The sequence below is a fragment of the Micromesistius poutassou genome, assembly GCF_964030765.1.
Source record: "Micromesistius poutassou genome assembly, chromosome: 16".
Classification (NCBI taxonomy): Eukaryota; Metazoa; Chordata; class Actinopteri; order Gadiformes; family Gadidae; genus Micromesistius; species Micromesistius poutassou.
Window position 1 is genome coordinate 6,813,178 of NC_140286.1, and position 20,807 is coordinate 6,833,984.

General features: G+C 42.6%; 3 protein-coding genes across 3 annotated transcripts; 1 reads left to right on the plus strand and 2 right to left on the minus strand.

The window, feature by feature from the left end:
- Positions 1–40: 40 nt before the first annotated feature.
- parp2 (poly (ADP-ribose) polymerase 2) lies at positions 41–10,960 on the minus strand. Its single transcript, XM_084481360.1, has 16 exons — positions 10,829–10,960; positions 9,867–10,076; positions 9,571–9,753; positions 7,488–7,558; positions 6,992–7,042; positions 6,567–6,663; positions 5,886–5,961; positions 5,689–5,791; positions 4,733–4,883; positions 4,281–4,419; positions 3,835–3,898; positions 3,372–3,506; positions 2,513–2,740; positions 2,292–2,390; positions 1,613–1,737; positions 41–887 (listed from the first exon to the last, which is right to left on the minus strand). Exons 1-16 carry the CDS (start codon positions 10,899–10,901, stop codon positions 728–730), a joined length of 1,965 nt encoding a protein of 654 aa, XP_084337486.1. The 5' UTR covers positions 10,902–10,960; the 3' UTR covers positions 41–727.
- Positions 10,961–11,975: 1,015 nt separating this feature from the next.
- On the plus strand, positions 11,976–17,103 carry mettl17 (methyltransferase like 17). The gene is made up of 14 exons (XM_084480650.1): positions 11,976–12,164; positions 12,275–12,416; positions 12,782–12,931; positions 13,023–13,098; positions 13,318–13,399; positions 13,490–13,563; positions 14,121–14,215; positions 14,308–14,378; positions 14,764–14,871; positions 15,265–15,333; positions 15,418–15,468; positions 15,731–15,823; positions 15,926–16,119; positions 16,874–17,103. Exons 1-14 carry the CDS (start codon positions 12,096–12,098, stop codon positions 16,965–16,967), a joined length of 1,368 nt encoding a protein of 455 aa, XP_084336776.1. The 5' UTR covers positions 11,976–12,095; the 3' UTR covers positions 16,968–17,103.
- A 63-nt stretch (positions 17,104–17,166) lies between these two features.
- Positions 17,167–20,348, minus strand: sdr39u1 (short chain dehydrogenase/reductase family 39U, member 1). The gene is made up of 6 exons (XM_084480651.1): positions 20,227–20,348; positions 19,295–19,401; positions 19,105–19,187; positions 18,538–18,659; positions 18,116–18,268; positions 17,167–18,003 (listed from the first exon to the last, which is right to left on the minus strand). The coding sequence occupies exons 1-6, from the start codon at positions 20,240–20,242 to the stop codon at positions 17,564–17,566; spliced, it is 921 nt and encodes a 306-aa protein (XP_084336777.1). The 5' UTR covers positions 20,243–20,348; the 3' UTR covers positions 17,167–17,563.
- Positions 20,349–20,807: the final 459 nt, after the last annotated feature.

The window sequence follows — 20,807 nt, forward strand, 5'->3', positions numbered from 1 at the left end:
GATTTTCAGATTGTCTTTTATTTTGGGGGGGGGGGGGGTATTAAAGGGAAGTCTTTAAATTTCAGCACATTTTTGCAGGTTTAATTGCCCGTCTGGTCTATTTAAGGTCTAATCTACAATTTGAGTGTACTCAAGAAAGTGTGTTAGAAATAACAGCCATCTGTGAGCCGGTTGTGAGTGAAATGCTATGTGACCATATCTGTTCTGGGTCTGTCTCTGTCTCTGAGACAATACCGCCCACGGCTAATTTCTTACCAATCAGGGCATCTCTTCCATGATTGGTTTGGTGAAGCTACTTTTTTGAATGATCACATTTGTCAACAAAATCAACATTCTCATCTCAATGGCGGAGAAATGGAGGGTGCATTTTGTTTTCCATTCATCTAAAATCGTACCTACTGACCCTTTAAGAAAAATACTTCTGTGTTGCATACATGACGTTAACAATCCAGTTTATTACTTAAGAATACCCATATGTACAACATACAAAAAAGTGCAACATTCTGTCAACAAATAGCACTGTACACCTGACCAGTGTAGGAGCAATATATCATTGGGTTTTGGAAAAATAAGAAAAGCCAAGTTGGTCGATAAAATCCTTATGAGTGAGTTTATGTAGTATGCCGTAACAGGCCCCATTTGGACCTTTTAAAAACCTCCAGCGGGGATCTGGACGGGGGGACCTGGAGAAGGGAGCAGGCACCGCGGTGGGGGCTCTCCCTCCCGCTCACCACAGAGAGGAGTAGTTGAACTTGACTCTGAGCAGGTAGCGCATGCGGACCTGGGCGGGGTTGTACACGATGAACTCGTTGTAGAGGAGGGAGTAGGACCCTGCCTTGCCCACGCCCGTCTTCACCGGCGGGCCAATGGGCACCGTGAAGCCGTCCCTGAGAGAGAGAGAGGGAGGGAGGTGGATGAGGGGAGAGAGAGAGGTGGGTGAGGGGAGGGAGGTGGGTGAGGGGTGAGGTGGGTGAGGAGAGTGGGAGGTGGGTGAGGGGAGAGAGGTGGGTGAGGAGAGAGAGGTGGGTGAGGAGAGCGGGAGGTGGGTGAAGGGAAAGAGGGAGGTGAGTGCGGAGAGAGGGAGGTGGGTGAGGGGAGAGAGAGGGGTGAGGGGAGAGATTGATGTGTGTGGTGAGAGAGAGATTGGTTTAAGAGACAACACAAAGCGACTTGATTCAGAAGCATATCAGTGTACGGATTGATTTCTGCCCAATAAAGTGTAATTGTGTATCTTTCTGTCTACCCTTCTATGCTTCGAAGCTCATGTGATTTTGGTCTGGATTGTAAGTCGTGCCTGGCTGACATTCTGAGCTCTGCACGAGGGAACTTGAATCCTGACATGTTCTGTTTTTACTACCATTGTTATTCTACTGGATACATCTTAAACGCTGACCTTAAATAAAACAGATTGAACATTCATTTAAACTAAATAATACATGATTACTAAATAAAATTGAAATAAAAAAATACAATTAGCATTGGCAACACCCGATATGACACCACATTGGACCTCTCTGAATGTGGAACCCCCCTTAAAAATACCCCTGCTCTATAAACGCCTCTCATTTTTTCCTACAGAGTACTGGATGTAAAAAGAAAGACCACCACTAACAGGGTGACGGCATTCTTGGGGTCGGGTCCGGTCTGGCCCATCCCCTTGGTGCTGTGCTTGCCCTCAGGGAGTTTCTGGGCCTCGTAGTCTGCGTCCAGGAGTTCGTTGCAGTCTCCCAGGGCCACCTGGTGCACAATTGGCAACAAATACAAATGATCATGTTGAGGGGGACCCCCTTGTATGATGACTGCATCCATGATCCATTATTTAAAAGTCAAAACCCTGTGGGTGCAGCCAGGTCTCTGGAGGCTGCAGTGGAGTGTGGGTCTAATGGGGTTACGGCTTCAAGCGTTTTATAGGCGCTTCATAACGCTATTTCTCCAGGCATCATTGTTCTGCATCGGACCAATCATTATGTAGAATAAGAGAGGGGATATAGATATCCAAAACGGATTGGAAGGAAAAAAACGTGTTGCTCCTCCAATATACGAAACGGCAAGAGTCCCCATCTCTGCTAGACTCCCACACGTCACTCTGCACGTTGACTCCCTGCAGGAAACGTCCAATGACCTATTTGACTAACGCAGACCAACATTGGTCACAACATGCGATGTCCACTGTAGAAAACACGTTGGCTCCATCCTTTAACCTTGACATAGACCTATGCATCTATACAGGCATATCGCTGTATCAATACAGGCCTATCCCTGGCCTCGGCGTACAGCCCGCTGCGACCCACCTCACTCAGCAGCAGCAGCCCGATGTTGTTGCGCTGGTTGGTGAAGCAATAGTTGGCGCTCTTTGACGACATGTCGGCGAAGTAGATCCCTTTACCGAACTGGAAAACAGGGTAAAAACACAACGGACGGCGTGAATACGACGAAACGGAGAAGTGGAGCGTACCCCGTCTGATGACGATGACACCGACGCAGCGTGGTCGACCAGGGGGAGGAGGCCTACCATGTATCCAGTGACGGGGGCCTCGGGGGGGGCCACGCGGAGCCCCTGACTCAGGATGCCCACGTAGTTGGACAGACGGGAGCCGTGCCACAGCAGAGTCTTGTTGTGCATCTGGGAGAGGAACTTTTCCGACTCGCCCTGCCGGTCCACAGAGAAAATGTCCAGGATGCTCATGGTGTAGTCGCTGTGGGTGGGGGCGTGCGTGCTCTGGAGGTAGCTGGAGACCGTCTGAACATGGAGGACGACACACATTGTTATTGAATAAACACAGGATTAAAAGAACAGAAAAACATGACAGAACACATAAGTAAGCATTAAAGGTAAACCAAACCCTGTGTCCAAGATAGTCCCCGCCCACCATCAAAACATTAGAATAAATAACCCTTTTTTAATTGAGGGGCATGGCTACATTGTAAGGCTTGCATAAGCCGTTTGCACTCACTACAATCAGATTTGAAGGGGTGTAGCCAATGTCTTTGATAGACATTACCAGGTAACTCATGCAATGATAACTTATACAGGGCACTTTGAGTCCATATTTACTTCTTATCCTTTTTCTTTCTTTTTCTTTGCACATTTAAGTCGTGATTCGGACCAGGATTAAACCATAACAATAGAATCGAACCCTCTACATGGCTTTTCTATCCTACCACCAGGCGTGATGTTGATTGGCCATTCAAATCCTAGATATATCCTACCCTACAGCGACATCACACGTGGGAGTGTCCACCCATATACCCATATCGTACCATATACTGCTACTCAACATCACACCCGGGTGGTGTTAAATAAGGAAACAGGGGCCCACAGGTTGAGATCTCATGTTGGATGAGGGGCTGGTGGGTAGCAGCAGCAGCACCTGGTATGCGTCGCTGCCGGCAACCAGAGGCTGAAGCTGGCATTGGAGGGAGTGGTACTGTCTGTCCAGGGGATGCTCCTCCGCGTTGGCGCTGGCCTGGACCATCTTCACCGCAATCTGAATGTCACTGAGGGCCTAGGAGGGGAGATGTATCACCACAGTATGGCATTTATCACTGTCAAATCGGATGATGCTCAGACACATTGAGACAGTTTGTAACGTGGAATGTAATCCCATCGTTATTCAGGACAAATATTTATTAGGGTTGTACCGATGCCACAGAAACCGATTCAGAGTACAGACGTCTTAAAAAGAATTAGTAGATACATACATGATACATACTCATGACTGAATTGTACCCCAAATGATCATGGTTCAGGTATCAGATCTCCTCCTCCCCCTATAACTATATATGTATACATTAAATAAACATGTTATGATAGACTCTTAACACTGCCCCTACCTCCAACAGAGCTATTTTTTCCTTCAGGTCTTCCTCGGAACAAATCATGGGGGGAGTCTTCAGCCTAAATCATGGCAGGACACAGAAACAGTTTGAGTTTACAACTAGACAAGATACTAGACTAGCATTGTCTTCCTCATTGGGATCACAATCCTATCTGAATATAATAATGCTGAGCTCTGGAATGGTGCATTCATGAATTAAATAATACATCAGAAAATGTGTCAGGTTTCTGTTCAGGGTGGGAAACTATCTTTTTTTTGTGCTACAAATACAACCACCGTGGTTGTATTGAAGAAATGAAACGTGTTAATCTGATGAGAACAAACACACTCATAATATCAACCCATTCTTTTTCATACACCTTTTTGTGACTAGACTGCATGGGCCAGAGAGCAGCAGCAGCAGCAGCAGCAGCCCGGGCGTATTAACTCGGGGGTTCCTACCCAAAGTCGTGGGGGATGCGTGTGTAGAACTGGTTGCAGGCCTCCAGCAGGTCTTTGCGGCTGCCCTTCTTCTTCAGGCACTCCTCGATCCTCTTCAGGGCAGCATAGCCCGCGCGGATCTGCTCTGACGTCAGCTTGCCTGCGGACGGACGCGTTATGTTTAGAGGCAGACAGCATGCAAGTGAATGCAGCAGTGGAGCAACATAGATCTACAGGCAAGCGGGCCAGACATAATAACCACTCAAGATTTGTTTCATCCTAGATCAGAGTCTAGATCATATCTCGATAATACTAGTTACTTCTTTAAACTTAAAATCAGTAGTAGTAAGAATGAAAAAGGAAACACATTTAACTTTAAATCAGTGTTAGGGAGGGGGCGAAATACAACACATTTAACTTTAAATCAGTGGTAGTGAGGGGGAATTGAGGCAGCCAAACATCTCTGGACTGACCCAGAGGAGCTTTGCGGGTGTCAAACTTCATCTCCAGAACACACTCCTCCATGGCCTTGAGGTCACAGATGAGCTCCAGCAGGGACTGCACCTTCACATCCAGCTTGGATGTCCACTTCTTTGGCACGGCATCCACCTCCTGCAGCTCCTCCTGGGACACGGCACAGAGAGATTGAAGAAAAGGCCAAATGCAACATAGGGCACATTCTGACAAAAAATGTAGCTTTAAATGACCTGGACATATCTGCAGGCAATGCTGATCAAAAGTGATTCAAATAATGACATCAATAAAATCACATCCTATATAATGCCGATATTCTAAACATAAAACATGCTGTCCGTCCCATAACTCTCTCTTACCACTGACACTCCCAAAACCCCTCATACTCAGGGCACCCAGCCAGTGTGGACAGAACTCTGGTATCACGTTTATTTAAGTAAAAAGTTCTCCTACTCACTGCTCTATCTTACACATTGGGCTTTTATTGAAGAATAGATTTGGCAAAATAAATAAAGGAAATTTGAACAGTCAATAATACCATTTCTAAGCAGGGTAAATTGGCAAAACAGAACAAAATTACAAAAGGAAACTTCAAAAGGAATTGTAATTGTAAATGTAGTGAAAGAGTTGATGGTGTGTGTGTGTGTGTGTGTGTGTGTGTGTGTGTGTGTGTGTGTGTGTGTGTGTGTGTGTGTGTGTGTGTGTGTGTGTGTGTGTGTGTGTGTGTGTGTGTGTGTGTGTGTAGGCATGTACGCAAGGTAGACAAACAGGGAACTTAATGAGAAAGGATGGACTGTCACTTAATACAAAGAATATCAGGCTTTGGGTAACATTGAAAAAAAAATAAAGTGTGAACCAAATCTAGATACTTTCAAGAGAAGCCATGTTTAAGCCTGTATTTTCCCTTTAACGACCCAGCCAGGAGGTCATCATTGTTTGCGTAGGCTGTCCTCACCTTTGTAGAGGTACTGTAGTCCATGAACACCATGTCATATTTTCCAGGGACTTTCTCAAAGTTAAGGCGGTCTTCCCACTCATTCTTTGTCTTATCCTGGAATCTGTCGACACACACAAACACGGCTACTTTCAGACCGGCACTGAAACACGGAGATGCAACGTGAAGGAATTAGCCTTTCTTCAGCAGAATCTCACTTTTTCTTGAAGAAGTCTTTGGCCTTGGTCAGGTCTCCCCCGCAGGCTGTCAGGCTGCTCTGGCCTGATTTACCAACTAAACAAGTAGAGTAACAGGGATCAGTAACCAAGTAAGGCTATTGAAGACAAGACAAGGCACATAGACATCCTGATGTTATTATGGCAACTTTTGCAGCGAAGGAAAAAGAGACTGCAATTTTCAGTGACCTCTTACCTTACGCATCTTGCAATTTATGTCTAAAACTGCCTGAAGTCCTTATTTCTCAGTGAACCGAATGCAGTATTTCAAGCTGCGGATAATCGTTAGGTTTCCAAAAAATTATCGTTCGGTTTCCTCACAATTATGGAATATTTTAATTTTCGAAAGAACGAAAAAGGGAGGAAATAGTTCATTCATAGTGCAGATCTTTCCCTGCCTGAAATGGAGCTGGGGGAGACCACTGAAGCAGAATCACATTTTTATCCACTGATTGTTCATCCATGACCTATCGTCTTAATTCCCTGATACATGACATGACGTTGTGATGTCTGAATGAATGTTGAATCATGCATGACATAAAATCCTGATTTATGAAAGAACGTTGAATCATGCATAATGCAACATCTTGATGTCTGAATGAATCTTGAATGATGCAGCTTGCTGAAGTCTGAACGAGAGCTGTTGAAGCCCATGAAGCTTACCTCGGCCCCATCTCAGCCACACGCTGTAGCTCTTGGAGGTGTCGTCCTCTAGCAGCTGGAGCAGGTAGTACTTGTTGTTGTTGAATTGCAGGTTTGTCTGGAAATAAAAAGCCCTTGCATAAGCCGGCGATGGCATGGAGAAGCCACCATTTAATAATGCATGCATGCAATCTTGAGCTATATTAATTTATTTGCCAGCAAACCAGGCCTTGCATAAACATAAACAACCACATGAAGGACCATACAAAACAAAATGAATGGCTATTGCTGTCCGTATACCCGATGTTAAACCAGACTATGTTATAAATATAGTCTTGTTTTATATAACAATCAGGATGAGATTGAGCTCTTACACTAAACTATGTTGAACTATCATCTCTATTGTTTTTTTAACTTTATTTCATACAATGTAGCTTAACTCCTACCTGGTTTAGCATCACATCGTAAACGTCATTCCTTTCACTGTAAACATGGGCCTGAAAGAAAGAGATCGAGAGAAATTGCTTACTTCAAAAAGAACAGTAACTCAATGATGCGTTTTGGCTGCATGTAAAGTAATATCTGTAAAAAATATAACAAAAATAGTCAGATGCACTTATTGCCATGTCTTAAATTGGGAATCGACCCAATGCCAACCACATACATAAAGCTCATTTTAAGCAACTGTACCAGTGCAACCAGGCTAGTACAAAATAGATCACATCCCAAATGTCAAAGAAACCAATGCAACCACTCCTTACTGTACCGACAGCGATAAATTGTTTCTCTTCTGACAAATGGACTTATTGCAATCGCTTTGGATAAAAGCATCTGCTAAATGCCCTAAAGGTAAACCACACATCGTTCACTCAACATGTCTACCAAGTACAAAGAAAACAATAATGTTGTGAAGATGTGCTGACCGTGAACAGTGTACAGTACCTTGCCCAGCTTGGCCTTACATTCAGAGTCCACCGGGGCCTTTCCCTTCATGACCACTGTCCTCACCACCTCTGGGAACACAGTTACATTACAGGGTTAATATGATTCACAGTATGGGAGCATTTTGTAATGGACCTATTGCCATATGAAAATGCAGCCTAATTATAATAATCTCCCAAAAGGATAGAACCTTCTTTACCTAATACTAGTGTGTTTAATAAGTCTTTGTATAAATGATCCTACCCAGAGATAGCTCCCATCCTCTCTCCCATTTAAAAGGTGTTACGTTATTGAGCATTTGTATCGCCACTGAAACCATGCAGAACTGACTGTCAAACCCCCTGACTGTGTAGATTCATGTAGTGGCCATGCAATCTTTAGACATGTCCACTTCCGAAATTTCTCCCATTGTGTATTGCAAATTGACTAGGCGTCTCTTGTCATGGCTGGCCTTAGCCTTAATGAATGAATGAATGAATGAAAACTTTATTGAACAACAATTAACAAAAAGTGTTCAAAAGGATTAAAAAAACACAATAAAGCCCAAAGGCTTGTTTCCATTGTGGTCCTTTAGATGGAAGGGGAGAAACAACACATGGACTAAAGCATGGAGGACAAACACACAGCACAATGGACTAAAACATTGAGGAACAAAAGGGAATAAAATAAATAAAACAAGGGATAAGTTCCCAGACACACAAACAGACAGTACAATATTCCTAGTACTTCATGGATCTTTTGATTTGGTTTATGAGTTGGATAACCATTTTATTATTGAAGATTTAAAATGAAAGTAGGAGGATCTCAACAGTTTAAGGTTTAAAGGTAAGCCATTCCACAAGACAGCTGCTGAGTATAGGAAAGAGTACTTTCCCATACAGCTCTTAAAACGGCAGGGCCTGAAATCAGTGGAACTCCCCCTGGTGGAATAATTGTGTGTGTCACTCATTTTGGAGAAGTAATTTCTTAGGTACTTGGGTGCCAGGTTATTTCTTATTTTGTTGACTAAACACAGTTTAAGTTGGGAAACTCTCTCCTCCACTCTGAGCCACCTAAGACTGGAGAAGTGGTCAGGAAGAAGATGTGTTCTGGGATGGAGTTTGAGGACCACTCTGATCAGTTTATTTTGACAGATCTGTAGCTTGTCTTTTAGGCCTTTAGTAGTGCCAGTGTACCAAGATGTACAGGCATAGTCAAGATGGCATTGAACTAGGGCATCGGCCAGGGTTTTCAAGGTGTTACTATCTAAGAGGCTGGATATTCTTGCCAGGAACTTAGTCCTTTGGCTCACCTTTGAGGTGACTCTTTGGGCCATAAATTCCCCTATAAAGTAAGTGACAACTTCCTTGGCCGTAATCTCAACATCACCTACTACTACCCTAAACCCCAAAGACTTTCTTAGTTTGTCTCTGGACCCTGTTTTGCCAAGGTGGAGAGACAGCTTGTTATCTGTCAGCCAAGAACTGAGGTTAAGGAGTTCTACACTGAGCAGCCTTTCTACCTCTGATTTCTCTTTATGAGAGACTAGAATGGCAGAGTTGATTGCAAATAAAAACAGATTGCAGTCTATGGCTGACGGCATATCATTCACATATAGCAAAAAGAAGAGAGGACCTAAAATACTCCCCTGGGGAACTCCACATGTTAATTGAAGTGGTGAGGACAAGGTCCCTTCCACATCCACCACCTGTTCTCTTCCAACCAGGTATGACCTCAGCCACTGGAGAGATGTACCAGAAAAACCCAGGGCTTTAAGTTTGTTCAAGAGGAGCCTTAGCCTTAGCCAACCATCTCATAACCATCTCAATGATGGTCCTTCCCCTCAACTCAATTTTATATCAGACCCAAATCCCTTTAGGTTTCATGTCGCCAGTTTATCTGAATATGCTTAGAGAAAAATTGCCAAAGCATGATCATGGTCCATAAGTGCTTTCCTACAACTACCATGCATTCACACAGATGGTTGAAACTGTATTGCTGCCATCTTGGCATGGGCTCCCTCGAAAAAGAGGATATTGACCATTGTGAATAAGCATGACACATCCTCTGGAGAGTTATCGCTTGTGTTTAGGTTTTAAGTTACCAGTACTCGTCGTTTCTTCTTTGGGCTTCTTTTGGACTTTTGCCTCACTCTTGGCCTGGCCCCTCCTCTTCTTAGGAGCTGGCTCCGCCTCTGGCTCTACTTCTGGCTCTGCCTTTGGTTCAACTTTAACTTGTTCTGATGCTTCAGCCTGCACAACCGAGCCTCCAGCTCCACTCACAGGCTCTGTGTTGTTAAAGATAAACAACCATGGATTAATATTAAAGACAAAAAATGCCAAATATGGGCTGTAAAATATGCACATGTACAGCATGGTGTTGCCATGCTCAGACACACACCTGATTTCACCATCTGAGAACGTATTTTCCTTTTGAACTTGGTAGCAGGGTTAATTTGCACCATCTTCTTCAGGTCAATGTCATAGGCTGTCCCAGCACCCAATGTGATGGTGACGGTGGCGTCCCCTGAGGTCACTGCGGAGTCCAGTATGGCAGATGTTGAAGGAGGGTACAGCTCCCACTGGCCCTCGTCCCCTTGCCACTGCCACACTGAAATGGTAGTGGGAGGCAAAATGTTTATTTTGCGGCAACATTTTTCACGTCAAATTAGAAATGTTAATTTGCAAGACTAGTGACATATTTCTGTTCTGTGAAACAGGTGTATTGTCCCATAACTATTTTTCAGGACTGAATCACATTGCTCTTTTTGGGTCGTATCGGATATCTAAAATACGGTACTTTCTTGATAAGCTTCGAAACAACATTTTAAATCCATATTCAAAATGCTGTTTCTTGTGTCGCTTCGTCCATCAGTGGTCCATGGATGTAAACGTCAATGGTTTGCGCGAAGAACTACAAGAATGGCCGGACCCTGCACTACAAACATGGCCGCACACTGCACCGCACCGAAGATTCCCGGACATATTCAGAGTACTGCGACACAATTAGTTTATTTCGAAACGTTTCTTCAAAGAATTGGTTGGGTTTTCATAAGGACAGTTATGAATACTAAAGGTATTTTTAAATATCCAATTCGACTTAGGAAATATCGGCTGCGCCATCCGAATTGGAGCCTGTCTCTTAAAACGTACATTGATGCGAAGCGAAAGGGCACATATCGTTGACACAAACACACATCGTATAACAATTGTAAACATGTGTACGACATCTAGTCACTGAAAGTGGTTATTAGCAGTACATTGCAATGTTAACAAATATGTGTGGCAAGGCGCCCAGGACATTGCCTTGTTATACTTTTCAACTAGCTTCCTCACGGTGGATCAACCGCGAATAACACTAACCTTTTGTGCCCAGAACCTCTCCGTTTATCTGATCATTTGCAGTTTTACTCCTAGATGCTCGTGTTTTCCTCATGGTTTATAAAAACGACCAAATGCCGCTGCTGAAAGGTGGGCGCGGGAAACTAAACACACGACGTAAACACTGAACAGCCTCGGTAAAGCCGTGTTTCTCATTGGTCGACATCTCGGTGTCCTCATTGGCTGAGAAATGGAAAAAGTTTATTTCATCAAAATGTTCTGTATGGAAATATTTGCATGGAATAACCGAAAGTGATGTTTCCAAAAAATGATTCAATACTTTCTCAAAATGATACTTTTCTGAAAATAACTCCTTATGTTACTGAAAAGTTTGAAACGTAAGAAAGAACTAAATTCGCCGGCCTTTATTTCACTAGGTGGGATTGATCGTTTTAGGATTAGAATTAGCCCTTCTCACTACATTGTCGTCGCTAAATGTGTCCCGAATTTCATTTCGGACATATGAGGTCCATATATTATACTTCAACTGAGCATCCATCTCTGTCTTTAAATAGGTAAATGGTTGCTCACTCTTTGCATATGACGATGACCGATAGTCATCGTCTAGCTCTCTCGTGGTCTAGAGTGTGCAAGTCTACAGTGGATAATTATGTCAATGATTGCCCCATACGATACGCTATGTGGACAGGACCATCGGTACTGAGATAAAGCACACTCATCTGTCTTATATGTATAACGTTTTTAGTTCCAATAAGCCTATTACGTTTTGGTGTATATAGTTTTGTCTACATTCTCCTCAAACTTTCATCTTAGTTTTCCTAGTTGAAGCACTGGTGGCAGCATTGATTAATACAATATCAATACATACATTACTACATACACGCATCACAAGATGGTTGTGTACTGGGATCCACCGTGTGAGGTCGCTGCTGTAGCTTGTGCTACTTGAAGTACACGAAGAAGAGATAGTGTTTCAGTAAAGAGGGTTATACACCAAAAGTATCCTGAACAAAAAACAATTTTACATAAGAAACTTACCTCAAAGGTTATTTGAAATAAGTAACCAAAAATCACGAAAGTCGTCGGTTTGTTTCCCATGTCATCAGCATCGCCCTCGCCAAACGTTCCGCCTTGCGTGGTAGTCGGATTTATTTTGGAGTCGTACCGTACATGACCCAATGTTGCACATGGAGGTGGACATGGATGTATTATAAACTGGTGTAATATTCATTTATGCCATAGTTAAGTGTCGAAGAGCAGGCCAATTTATACAATAACAGTTTGACACATGGCGTCTACAACTCATGTGGCCATCGTCATACGTCAAAAGACATCAGCCTTGAGGATCATATGCCGGGTGAGTCTAGTCGGCTGTGTCATTGAACATTTAAAGAGGTTAGCCACCTATGTATTTGTTTAATCAACGGTGATGTTGACAGTGGCTTATTTATTATGTATTCTTTCCAGAGAATGTCTTCAGCAGTCCATCCTCAATCTCAAGTAGACTTTCTGAATGGAGCGCCACACAGGAAGCACCCAGGCGTCACCAACCTAAAAACACTACGCTTACCCGAGCAACTACAGAGGGCCGCACAATCAATTGTTCTTGGTAGGTGTTTTTTATTTTTTTATTTTAAACGAATATTTGCTTTCGTCTCACTATGCATGTACAGTCTCTGACCATGAATACTCTATCACAACAGTTACACTGTGTGTGATTTATAATTTAACAATTTATAATGTTAATATTACTGTCAATACAGATTTCTGCATTAAAAATAGTAATATGTTAATAGTAAATAGTACAATTGCAAATTGTAGCTATTTTGATAGTATACCATTTATGATAAATGGCTTTATCATCTTTATGTATCTTTATGTTTGTTATGGATTTATTGTAAAGATGATCCTCACCAAAACGTCCATGACTTGACATTGCATATTCAGTTTTTCACTAGTCCTGCTCACCTTCAGGTGCTCAGATCAAAGGACTGTCCGATCGAGCTCAGAGTCTCACACAGTTTCTGTGGAGCAGGAAAAGGCCGGTGGAGAACTTGATTCTGAGGAAGAGAGCCACAAGCCTGGAGAAGAGTGTCTTGGAGAAGGCAAAGGAGAGGAGAGAAGGTGACGAAGAGAAAAAATGTCATGTAGATCAGAGCTTATTTGTGTATATTTCCCTTTTTTTTCCCTAAAAAATATGTGCTTAACATTTTAGCTATTGACAATGACCACGTTAGGATGAAAGTGCTGTCTGAACTCAAAAGGACAATATACAACTGGACCCCTGTGAGGTAAACATCAATGTCTGTGTGTCTATCCATCTCTATTGTGTTGTTGGGGGGGATTTTCACATGCTTTGTCATGCCGAATCTGAGTCCTTCATTTTGGTGTAACCTGTCTATGGTTAAGTATTCTGACATTTTTTAAAAGACCATCCATTGGGACTACAGTGAAACACCTCTGTCTCCTGGTCTCCCTCTCTGTTTGTCTCTCTCACGCTGTCTCTCTAGGTTCGATGAAGAGCTGGGCGTGGTATACATGGCCGCCCGGCTGGCAGGTGGCTACAGTGCAGTGAGAAGAGCCCTAAACGAGGTAACGAGGATCATCTCTGATCAGTGATTGGACAAAATCTCCCTCCAAAACCTTTTTTGATGCCAGCATTTTTGTTTCTTCTACTTTAAGATATTGATCAGGGACCCTTCCTTCGCCCCTCATTCTCTATTGGATTTTGGCTCGGGATTAGGGACAGCGGTCTGGTGAGTTGCCATAATATATATATATATATTTTGCATAATTATATATTTTTATTTTACGTGTTAGCCATGTGAGACCCCACCCTGATCTTGCAAGTTCACATTTTTTATTTTAAATATCAGCCTCGCCTCCAGAATGTTGAAAGCCTCTCCCTATATGCTAAATGATAGGACCAATCAAGGAGAGAAAACTGTTTATCCGAAATCGACTGAATAACAGTAAATCGAAAACAGAGAATCAAAAAGATATTGTTTATGCTTGACCCCCGAACTGGATTTGGCAAGGGCGTCAGTTAGTTATTTAACCTGACTGTTTGAGTTTAGTTTTATGAAAAATATAAGGCCTCATTATATGTGGAAATCCGTTGCTGCCCAGCCAAGGCCCAAATGATTGTTTCTAAAACACAAACAGGAATATCTGGGTGGTCTCACGAGGCCAGCAGGATTCAGAGTAATTGCAAAGAATGATGGTAACAAATATACTAGCCGATGAATTTTACCGGTTGGTATTCCACATTAACAAAGGATTTGTGTTGTTTTACATTCTGTCTCTGTCCCAGGGCATCACACTCATGTTGGGGTGACACTTTGAAGGAGATGGTGTGTGTGGAAAGCTCCGGGCCAATGAACATTCTGGCAGAGCGACTTCTCAAAGGTACAGTTCCTAACCCAACCCGCTTTCCCTCGCACATGCTTTGGTCACTTCCTGCTTTTCTATTTACTGTATTTTTGTTTGTCGTTCAACAGATGATGACGAAAAAGCTGCGCCTCACATCAAGCAGGTGTATTTTAGACAGTTTCTCCCCGTGTCGCCTAAGGTAAGCACTTATCACTAAGCACTATCAGTAGTTAAAACCACCATGAGTGAATGTTTTAAGTCCAGCTGCTAGGAATTGTTTTGAGCAGTTAAAGTGGAACTGTTATTATTAAGGTAAACTGCTTCATACGCATGTTTTGGTGTATGAAGCAGTTACCTTGAAAATATTTTTTTAATATAATGGTGGAGGGAGTTAATGAGGGAGTTAATGAGTTAATGTCCATAAGACCAATGCCAGTTGTTTCCAAATCACACCTATGAAGCAATAAGGTCTTGTATATAGAAGGGAGCTGAGCGTGACGTGCCCACTTCAATTGAGCATTCAGTTGAGTAACAATATATGCCACAATGTATTCTGTATATGGAGGTGTCATTTCTGCTGCTAGGTACAGTTTGACCTGGTGGTTGGGGCCTTCTCACTGTCTGAATTAGCCAGTCAGAAGGAGCGAGTAGAGACTCTGTTGACTCTGTGGAGGAAGACCAGCTCCTATCTTGTAAGTGTGTAAGTGTGTGTGTGTGTGTGTGTGTGTGTGTGTGTGTGTGTGTGTGTGTGTGTGTGTGTGTGTGTGTGTGTGTGTGTGTGTGTGTGTGTGTGTGTGTGTGTGTGTGTCGAGACAGTGGTCCCTATATAAACATTGTTATGACACTGGCATGTATATTAATTCAGTATTTAGTTCTCAAACAATACAGCCATTAATTTACGTAAGTAAAACCAAAAATGACAAAAAAATATACCCAGATTGACAACTGCCAAGAGTTTTGACAAAAGGTTGAGTTTGAATGCAGGTCACTCTGTGCTTCTGCTGGAAGGTCCTATCGCTTTAACAACCTGGAAGTAGAAGTACTTTGCCATGACTTGTTTTTAATGAACGTGTCCATGTTAAAAGGTACTGGTTGAAAATGGGACCAAAGAGGGTCATCAGATCCTCATGGAAGCCAGAGACACCTTGCTAAAGGTATTGCTACCATTTTCCAAGATGCAATCCTGTGTGTATAACTTACAGTAAGACTGATTGTGGCCTTTGCATTGCTGGACTCAGACACAGGAACATACGTCCCTTGACTCCAGAAAAGCATCTGTGTTTGCTCCGGTATGTGATTTATTCTCATTCTACTGTACATACAGTTTTATGCCTTGTGTTCAGTTCACCTTTGTTTGTGACATAAGAGTAAATTCAAAGTTTATCATTAAAATTATTTAATGTTTGAAAATCGGGGGGGGTGGATATATCAGTAGTTCTGTGTTTGAAAAATGCCCATACTACTCTTAGGACAGATTCAGATAGCACATTTTATATGAGCAGATTTAGATTCATTTTATAGCAGCCATGTGACCTATTTACCCCCAAACAGTGTCCCCATGAAATGACTTGTCCAAAGCTGGCCCGTCTTCCAGCTGTGCCCTGCAACTTCCACCAACACTACCACCCTCTCCCACTCCCGGGGGTGAGTCACACCGCCTTAACCACACATCTGTAATCACAGTAAATTACTGGCTTCAAGTTATGCTCATACTTGTGTGAATGGGTTTTGTTTCTTTTCCCCCAGAGTCCGGTGCGTCAGACGGAGACCTTCAGTTACGTGATTCTGTCGCGGTCGGATCCAAAAGAGGCAACAGGCGGGCCAGACTGGGCCCGGATAGTTGCACCAGTGTTACGCCGGCCCAGGCATGTGCACTGCCACACGTGCAACCCGGATGGACAGCTCCACCACACGGTGGTGACGCGAAAGAAACACGGCCGGTAAAACGACTCTAATGATGCTAACAAAACACTACAACTTGGTGTTTGAGTAAACTGAGATTCCGGCGCAGGACAGGCTACAGCCCATTACTCTGTGCATATGTATTTAATATTTTAATTCATGCTATCCTCTATGTTATAGCCTGCTCTAAATCCACCTACATATATTTAACAGAAGCTAGGATAAGAACTAACTATTAGAAGATGAACCAGCCATACTGCGGTTGTAGAAACATGGCATATTTAAGCAATAGATCATGTGTTCTCATTATACCACAGTTAAGGGGCGTTGTCCGTCCCGACGCGCTATAGTGTTTTTTTTAAATTAAAGTAGCATGTGACGAGTCATTATATTTGATCAAACTTATAATTCCGTTAACATAAAAATAAAGACAAAACATAGAATACATTCCATGTTTACAGCTGTTGTGTCAGACCTAAAGGGGTTTCAGGACATTTTGTCTGTGTTTGATCGGCCTGTGCTGCAGCTTGGAACTAACCAGGTCCACAGGTCTCCATTCAGGACTCTCATATGCTTAGAGTCAAGGTCTCAGATTCCCACTTCTCGACGCTGCTAGTTGCTGGGTTTAGTTTTGCAAGTGGAAAACTAAATCCCACTTGGAATGACAACAGAACCAATAACGATGATTGTAAATAAGTTACCAATCAATTATCTATTTCTACTAGAGAGCAATATTTTGCCACACATCTAACTTTTCGTCACATAACAGTTGATTTGTGCTTAATTTGTCAGTGATGTGTACCGCTGTGCCCGGAGCAGTGATTGGGGAGATCAACTGCCAATCATTCAGCAAGATGAGGCAGATCCTCTGAGTGATTCAGAGTGACCAACCTGCTGAAAGAACAGAAGAAAGAACACGGTTACATTGTGGGATGCATTACTTTTATTTATCCCATTTAAATAAAAACACCTATGTCCACTGCCAAGACATTGCTGCTTAAATGTATTTGATGGATAAAGGACTTTCGGAACTACAGATTGAGTTGAGTCGTTTATTATTTTATCACCATAAAGAAATGTAGGAATATGAAGTAATTTACAACATTCTTGTGTGTCCAATGAGGTATGAATCAGTAAATTATTATATGCCCATTTTAAGATGTTTGGTAAACTACCTGGTCCTAATTGGTACTGGATACTTATTAAATTAATTGATGTGCACTTTCACTCAGCTGTGTTCCAATCTTGATGGTGAAATGTTGAATGTTTACTCCCAACAACAATTTGCACTTGGAATCCTTATTTTTTTATTCATTATTTAAATATTGATCAATCCATAAAAGAAAAAGATTAAATAACATTCATCGTAGGAGAACAACTGCTTGCGTGAACAAAGCGTTGGTTGTTCGAATGTGAAAGTGAGGTATGATGATGTAGTAGTCCGTATTGAGCTGGCAGTGTGTAAAAGACAAGTCTTTCACATCAACCTCCAACGATTTCCTTAAGCGCTGAGGTCAGGTCGGGGTATTGGTACTGGTAGCCGGTCTCCAGGGTCCTCTTGGGGGAGACTCTCTGGCCATGGGTGAGCACCAGGGCTCTCTCGGAGCCCAGCATTGCATTCAGGACGAAGGCAGGGACGGGGAAGATGGTGGGGCGTCTCAGCGCCCGGCCCAGCTCTTTGGTGAACTCGTAGTTGGTGTTCTGGGCTGGTGCCACCCCGTTCAGCACCTGGGCCCCCGGGTGGGAGGCGGGGGCGTCCGGGGATAACCCGGGCCCCAGGGAGTGGGCGATGACCCCTGCCAGGTCGCTGACGTGTATCCATGGAAACGGTTGTGTACCCGGCCCAAGGATGCCCCCAAGGCCTAGCCAGAAGGGCAATAGCATCTGCTTCATGGCACCTCCGTCGCGACCCAGCACTACCCCTAGGGGACAGAGGTGGAATAACCACTACGGTAAGTTTCAGTTGGTGTTGAATCCAATGTGATGTTTTTAAATCAATGTAAATGAGACATTGAGCTGAAGAAGTCAACCTACCAGGTCTGATGACCACTTGTTTGGTGGTCTGTGCCATGTTCTCAGGAAGAAGTGCGGCTGCTTCCCACTCCTTCACCAGTCTGGACAGAAGGTCAAATGGCGCCCATTCGCTGTCTTCTATGTACTCGGCTGTAAGGCTGGGTTTGTAACATGCTGTGGGTAAAAAAGCTAATGAGTTGTGTTTGCCTCAAATTAATTACAAGCTGTCACATCAAAAACAATCTGTTTGGAACATGTAAGCATTGAATTATTGCAAAGCTTTGCAAGAACTCACACATTAGATCAAAGTTTTACTCAATAGAAAATAAGCTGTACAAATGATGTGGACCAACATGCCAGAATCCCTAGGATAATGGTGAGATAGCACACAGCCACTTATCTCTATAAACTACCCAGTTCTGTTGTTCTTCTGTTAGACCTACCGACACCCGTTATTAGAACCCAGGAACGAGGCGGATTGGGTGACGCAGCAATGGCTTGAGCCAGAGTCCTGGTGGTGTCGATTCGGCTGGAGAACACATCCTTTTTGTAGCTTTCGTTCCACCTGAAACCATGTTTGGTTTTATTCCATGCTGTAATGAAAGCGAACTGGCACAATCTCTATTATTAACATTAATTAATTAATTAATTATTAACTGACAGCGGGAGAGTTTTAAAACACTTAACGCCATGCTGGAGTTTGGGTGCCTCAGAACATGGAAAAGGAGCAATTAGCATCTTTCAAGGCTTTCCTGGGAAACGTGTTATCAAAGACATCTGCACTAGCCTACTCACAGTTCTCACAGGCAACCAGCTACGACAAATATAATTGGAATGATTCATAGCTTGTCTTTTATATAATTACTTCTTGGTTGTTGTTGCAATCCCAAATATGGGCATGTGTATACTCCTCCAACATTGTGTTGATTTTATACTTATACTTCGTATTGAGATTTTTTGAAGGATGCGTGGCTAGGTAGATGTCAATCAAGCGTGCCCCTCATCCTCACCATCTCATTGGGTTCAGGATGCTCTCTCCAGACAAGTTGACAGCGCCATCACACGGTGGGAGGCCATCAGACTCCAATTGAGCCTGGGGGATAATATAATTAATCGTAAAGCTGATTACAAACACATAGGGACACATATATCAGGTGCTTTGCTATTTTCTGAGGTTAGGGTTAATGAGTGTGTTCATACCCAGGTTATCCTTCCCGGGCCAGGTTTACGGGATATAAGTGTGACCTCATGGCCACGCTTTCCAAGCAAGCGCGTAAGCTCACGTCCAACAAAGCCGGAACCCCCCCCTATTAACAGAAGAACGTTTGCAGAGAAGATAACTACCGTATGTAGTTTATTATTGGAAGGAAATCAGGCCATTGTCATGTACCTAAATCCAAATGTGTAGCTTAAATATATTATTCCTATTCTTATTCTTATTTCTTATTATTATATATTTGTTCTGGAATCCATGAAACCCTTGCATTCACACAGGACTTGAAAATATGCATTTAATAAGCCTCTTCTGAAAAAGTTGATGCATCAAGCAATTACAGGCATATATAAAACCTTTATGCAAAATTATACGAAAAGGTGTTTTCCTATATATCGACCCCATCTGGATTTTTGACCCAACCAGATAGGTCTCAATAGCTCTATGGGTGAGGGTTCTAAAAGGCATTAGTCTACAAACGGACCAAAAAACTGGCTGCAGAACTGATACATTTATATTATTTTACAATTTCACAATAAGATAGCCCTGCACATGTTAACCACTATGAAGGAATTTGTGTTTGAAGGGTGCTATATAAATATACTTGCCTTTACCCTTGACGATAAAATACGAGTCCTATCGCGCATGCGTGATAAAGACTTACAAAACAGAACTACGTTAGCTCGGTAGCTATCCACATTTATTAAAAACAACACGTTATTAATAGTCAAAAAATAAAATTGCATTGACATTACAAGTCAAGCTAGGAGTCTTGTCTACGACAGTGCCAAGCAATACTTCCAAGGTGATATCGGACCTACGCGAGCCATGAAGCTATGAAGCCATTTACCTCTGACGGTGTTATGTGATATTGTCCAAACCTTACCTTAATATTTAAAACATATACTGCCAAACTTACCTATTAATACTCGCATGGCTACAAATAAGCTGTCTAATAAAAATGAGTAGCAGTTAACACCAGCATCGCAAGTGCATTAAAAAACTCGTGTAAAAAAGAAAATAGTGTTTGGACTCGGTTCCTTCTATGGGGACACTGATTGGTTCCCTTCTATGAGAACGCTGATTGGTTCCCTTCTATGAGAAAGCGAGCAGACTCGCGGACATATGTAACATTATACCTGTAAGATGGAAAAAATATATATTTAAATGTGTATAGGAGATAACAAGTAACCAATAAATAAAACCAATCAATTAAACAAAATTAATTTAACATATTAAAACACAAAATTTAAATGAACAAGAATGCGCTATCCTATTGCCCTAATGATGTATCAATATAATAAAAAATACTATTATTAAACTGTAGCTTATGGGGAAATTACATTAGAAAGTTGAACTCATTCATGTCTGCATGGAGTGGGTGCCAGCCCCGGAAGTAGCATGTCCGGAGAACAAGAAACACGTGGTTTTGATAAAGCGATAAATACAGCTTCTCAGGCACATTGTGGTCTCTTCGTCGCGTAGTGGGAGGCTGGGAGC

Bases quoted from the DNA above. Each gene is read 5' to 3' on its own strand.
- parp2 (XM_084481360.1), bottom strand. From the start codon at position 10,901: ATGAGGAAAACACGAGCATCTAGGAGTAAAACTGCAAATGATCAGATA. The intron at 7,043-7,487 runs GTACTGTACACT...TCTTTCTTTCAG, and splicing joins GTAAGGCCAAGCTGGGCAAG to GCCCATGTTTACAGTGAAAG. The intron at 4,420-4,732 runs GTCAGTCCAGAG...GTCCGTCCGCAG, and splicing joins CACCCGCAAAGCTCCTCTGG to GCAAGCTGACGTCAGAGCAG.
- mettl17 (XM_084480650.1), top strand. From the start codon at position 12,096: ATGGCGTCTACAACTCATGTGGCCATCGTCATACGTCAAAAGACATCA. The intron at 13,564-14,120 runs GTGAGTTGCCAT...TCTCTGTCCCAG, and splicing joins GGATTAGGGACAGCGGTCTG to GGCATCACACTCATGTTGGG. The intron at 15,824-15,925 runs GTGAGTCACACC...CTTTTCCCCCAG, and splicing joins ACCCTCTCCCACTCCCGGGG to AGTCCGGTGCGTCAGACGGA.
- sdr39u1 (XM_084480651.1), bottom strand. The intron at 18,660-19,104 runs GTGAGGATGAGG...ACATGGTTTCAG, and splicing joins ATCCTGAACCCAATGAGATG to GTGGAACGAAAGCTACAAAA. The intron at 18,269-18,537 runs GTAGGTCTAACA...TTTTACCCACAG, and splicing joins GGTTCTAATAACGGGTGTCG to CATGTTACAAACCCAGCCTT.